The sequence below is a fragment of the Camelina sativa genome, chromosome 4 (genome assembly GCF_000633955.1).
Source record: "Camelina sativa cultivar DH55 chromosome 4, Cs, whole genome shotgun sequence".
In the NCBI taxonomy this organism is placed as follows: Eukaryota; Viridiplantae; Streptophyta; class Magnoliopsida; order Brassicales; family Brassicaceae; genus Camelina; species Camelina sativa.
This window is the reverse complement of record NC_025688.1, coordinates 5,458,747-5,463,533: the sequence shown is the minus strand read 5'-3', so window position 1 is coordinate 5,463,533 and position 4,787 is coordinate 5,458,747. Positions and strand designations below refer to the sequence as shown.

The following is a 4,787-nucleotide window of genomic DNA, read 5'->3' as shown; positions in this document are numbered from 1 at the left end:
TTAATTTGGAATTGACTCTTTCAGGTTTTATAAAAAAATGTCGAATCTTTCAGCAAGAACAGGACGAGACCATCAACGTTATGACAACAACTTCCGTCTTGTTTCTGGGTACTTAATCCTTTTCTCTCACCTTTTTACTTTCATGCGGGGTTGACCTTAATTTATGCTTTGAAATCATTCTTGATTGATATGATGTGGTGTGGTGTGGTGTGTCTGGTTTGTTCAATTCGACTTTCAATATTGGAAAATTAGAAAAAGACCATAATAATTCATGTGTTGAATGTGATGATGACAGATGCATTCCATATAGGCTGGTGAAAGATGAAGAGGAGGATGACTCAACAAGTGTTGACTTTGAAAACAAGCTTGAAGTTCTTATGGTTTCATCTCCTAATCGTCACGATCTCGTTTTCCCAAAGGTCTTGATCCTTGATTTTGATGCATGTTACCACTATATGAAAAAAGTGAATAAAGTGTTATTGTATGAATCTTTTATTTGTGTTATGTGTTCAGGGAGGATGGGAAGATGATGAGACTGTTCTTGAAGCTGCCTCTCGTGAAGCCATGGAAGAAGCAGGAGTTAAAGGAATACTAAGAGTTAGTTTCCCTGTTTCAGCACAGACTTTATAGATAGCTCTGAGAAATTTTTTTGTATAGATTTAGATTGAGTCTGTCTTTTTGGTGTGTTCTTTAGGAAGATCCATTAGGTGTTTGGGAGTTTAGAAGCAAGAGTAGCAGTATGGAAGCTGATTGCTGCTTAGCTGGTGGATGCAAAGGTTATATGTTTGCGTTAGAAGTGAAGGAAGAACTTGCGACATGGCCAGAGCAAGAAAACCGCGAGAGAAGATGGGTAAAATAGCGCAAAAATGTTGCTTCTGTTTGTGTCATATTACATTATAAACAACTCAGAGATGTCATATACTGATAAGGGGTTTGTTTGTAAAAATGTACAGTTGAATGTTAAAGAAGCCTTGGAGCTGTGTCGGTATGAGTGGATGCAGAGCGCGCTTGAAGAGTTTCTAAGAGTAATGGCAGAAGAAGGAAGCACAAAGGAAGACTTTATTGACATTTCCAGCATTTCGAATAGAGGAGAGCGTCAAATTGATCCTCAGTACTGCTCTGTAGTTAATTAGTTTCGTTTCTCTAGGTTTATCAAACGTCCCAACTGTAATATATTATTGAAAGCTTCTTCTGGAAACAAAGTTAAGACATGATGAGAAGCAAATGGGTTAAGACCCTGTGACTTGAATGTGTTTCTCAAAAGTAAAAAGACAAACGGAGATTATATTAACTCATAGGATCCGTTGGTTTGATGCTCTCTGACTGAAACTACCAAACAAATAAGGACAAAAGATTTTGAAACAGTAATCTCATAGGCCAAATGCATCTCTGAGACTAGGAACCCTTGCTTGGACAGGATTGGTCCAGTTCCCAGTGATGCAACTAAATGGTTTGTATGTGACTAAAACAGGAATCAGGAAGTATCATCGGAGTGTTTGCAATGAGGATAATGGTAGTTCACCATCTCCAGATACTGAATCCCCTTCGATTTGGTTATCTTATTCTTTCTTTGCATTAACTCTACTCATTGCTTGTCGTGTCAAATNAGGTGTTTGGGAGTTTAGAAGCAAGAGTAGCAGTATGGAAGCTGATTGCTGCTTAGCTGGTGGATGCAAAGGTTATATGTTTGCGTTAGAAGTGAAGGAAGAACTTGCGACATGGCCAGAGCAAGAAAACCGCGAGAGAAGATGGGTAAAATAGCGCAAAAATGTTGCTTCTGTTTGTGTCATATTACATTATAAACAACTCAGAGATGTCATATACTGATAAGGGGTTTGTTTGTAAAAATGTACAGTTGAATGTTAAAGAAGCCTTGGAGCTGTGTCGGTATGAGTGGATGCAGAGCGCGCTTGAAGAGTTTCTAAGAGTAATGGCAGAAGAAGGAAGCACAAAGGAAGACTTTATTGACATTTCCAGCATTTCGAATAGAGGAGAGCGTCAAATTGATCCTCAGTACTGCTCTGTAGTTAATTAGTTTCGTTTCTCTAGGTTTATCAAACGTCCCAACTGTAATATATTATTGAAAGCTTCTTCTGGAAACAAAGTTAAGACATGATGAGAAGCAAATGGGTTAAGACCCTGTGACTTGAATGTGTTTCTCAAAAGTAAAAAGACAAACGGAGATTATATTAACTCATAGGATCCGTTGGTTTGATGCTCTCTGACTGAAACTACCAAACAAATAAGGACAAAAGATTTTGAAACAGTAATCTCATAGGCCAAATGCATCTCTGAGACTAGGAACCCTTGCTTGGACAGGATTGGTCCAGTTCCCAGTGATGCAACTAAATGGTTTGTATGTGACTAAAACAGGAATCAGGAAGTATCATCGGAGTGTTTGCAATGAGGATAATGGTAGTTCACCATCTCCAGATACTGAATCCCCTTCGATTTGGTTATCTTATTCTTTCTTTGCATTAACTCTACTCATTGCTTGTCGTGTCAAATGATCAATTCATCTTGATGTTGATGCTAATCCTTCTTCTAGGTACAGATAACTAAATGTAGAATATAGACAATATTGTTTCTTTGGACTCTTTTCTTATCATAACTACAAGAATTTAGCCACAAGGTGATATACTAGATCAATACAAGAGAATATCCAAGAATAAACCTCTGGATCAAAGAATATCATGAATCCTTCCCAACTACTTTAACTCTACTGTATTCACCAGTTGCAGTATCCAAGATCTTACAGAATCATCAAGCATCCCTTGAAAGCTTTAATGGTAAACATAAAGGGATTCAGAAACTGCAAAAAAAGGGGGGAAGTATTTCAGATAGAATGACCAAAAGATATTGTTTTTCTTACCAGTAGAAAGCAATAATCATCCATCAACCTGGAGGAGTCTCAGCGTCTGAGCCATTCTCTGAAACATGATTGCATTTTCTCGCGATTTTCAGCATTTGCATTGTTCACTGTCGGAATAATCTTATCTGGCCTTAAAAACTGCGTAACAATGGATTCAGTTATTGCTAAAAGATGTACAAATTTATCGAGGAAAGCCAAGGGTAAGAAAATAACAACATTCCTGGTACGCACTTGAACAAACTCACGAAGTTCTGTGAAGCTTGAATGCTCACTATATGGAACCCCTAGAAAGATACATAATTTACAGGGTCAGGAAAATAGGCTCCCCACGATTCATGAGGATACTTAGAGCTGTGTGCACAATATATCACTGAAGCTCATACAGAATTACAAAAATCAAACTCACCGTAAATGGTTATTTTTCCCCTTGAAGTTGGTTTTATTAGATCAAGGTGTTCGCCTACTTTCTCGGAGTAAGTCCAACCTGAAAACAAACTTTACATATTTGTATAAACAAAAACCTATAAAAAAAGGCAAGGGGCAAAATTCACCTGTGGGCCTAAATGCCAAAACTGCTCCATACTGTTCTCTATAAATCTTCAAGTGTTCATCGAGTCTCTTCAGTAATTATTAGTAACAGAGATAAGATCATGAGAGGATGACATGGAAACTATATATGATAATACTTGAGAAAAGCATCTTGGTTTTAGAGATATACTTCAACTTTCAATGATGACATAGGCAAAACATGAAGACATGTGGTTTTCCCATCTGTACAAAGATTCTTAGAAATATCATCCCAACCAAATGATTGCAGGATCCGTCTTCTTGAAGCATTTGCAAATATCTTAACCTGAAATCCCCACAAAGTTAGAACATGGAAGTCCAGAAAAGATGGCTAAAAGGCAAAAGATAATTTCTCCAGGAATTACCCCAAGAGCTTTGGAAATAGCAAGATAAACACATTCTTTTCCAATGCTATAAGAACCAACCACAATCAGAGTCTTCGGTTGCTTCCTAAGGAAATCCTTTGTGATTCTCACAGCATAACTTAAGACATCTTCTTTAGAGGGGAACCTAAACATAAAATGGATGGATCAAACATTTACGAGCATGCTCCCTCAAATACATCATGAGTTCTTCTATTATTCAAAAGTTTGTGCTCTCACTTGTATCTAGGATTGCAATATGTTGTATCCAAATACAGAACATGAAATCGTTGGTTAAAGAGGAGAGGATGAGTTTGCATCTGTTTCGAAGCCCTGAAATCTCCGGTGTGCAGATAACACGTTCCATCTAACAGACGAAAGTGAATAAGAGCAGCACCAGGGCAATGATTAGCTTCAATTAAAGTGACTTTGATTCCATTAATAGTGTATTCAACGTCTAGCTCCAATGGCTGTATAAACCTACACACAGAATTCACCACACTGAAAACTCAATACACAGTTTGTAGGAAGTCCTTATAGAGACATAGATAGCATTAGCAAAGAGCTTACGAGGGATCGACAGAGAGACTAAGTGATAGAGGAGCAGTAAATAGGACCATGAGCCCAAGCTTTAGTGAGACCAATGTAATGATCAGCGTGAAAATGAGTAAGGAAATAAGCAGAGCATCCTTGAACACAACCATATCGAAACGCATCCACAGTGAACGGTGTTCCTACATAAATTTCACGAAATTGGCAAAGAGAGAAGACGTCTAAGGGATATGAATGCGAAGAAGAAGAAGAAGAAGAAGAGGAAGACCTGGCAGTTTCTTGTAAAAAGGACATGGTCTAGGCGAGTCATTGCTAAACAAAGAGTCTCTACGCCTCTTTCCAAGACTAGTAGTCGTCTTTTTCGCTGAAGTAGAAGCAGGTGAAGTGAAAGGAGAAGGCTTTTGTAAACCCCAAATCTGAAACAGGTCAGTTTG

At 38.0% G+C, this 4,787-nt stretch overlaps 2 protein-coding genes and 1 pseudogene across 2 annotated transcripts in view; 2 read left to right on the top strand and 1 right to left on the bottom strand.

Moving 5' to 3' along the window:
- The window catches only part of LOC104779877 (nudix hydrolase 13, mitochondrial), a 1,778-nt gene extending 483 nt beyond the window's left edge, over nt 1-1,295 (top strand). Inside the window, exons 2-6 of the mRNA XM_010504299.2 lie at nt 25-108; nt 296-419; nt 514-597; nt 695-850; nt 954-1,295. Of these exons, the coding sequence (XP_010502601.1) occupies nt 38-108; nt 296-419; nt 514-597; nt 695-850; nt 954-1,133 (615 nt within the window). The 5' untranslated portion in view covers nt 25-37 and the 3' untranslated portion in view covers nt 1,134-1,295. The remainder of the gene's footprint in view (nt 1-24; nt 109-295; nt 420-513; nt 598-694; nt 851-953) is intronic.
- On the top strand, nt 1,610-2,197 carry LOC104779878 (nudix hydrolase 13, mitochondrial-like; the record flags this gene model as incomplete). The annotated part of the gene is given in 2 exon segments (XM_010504300.1): nt 1,610-1,752; nt 1,856-2,197. Coding segments are annotated over 2 exon segments (323 nt in total), but the record flags the coding sequence as incomplete, so codon positions are not given.
- Nucleotides 2,167-4,787, bottom strand: part of LOC104779879 — a 3,365-nt pseudogene continuing 744 nt past the window's right edge.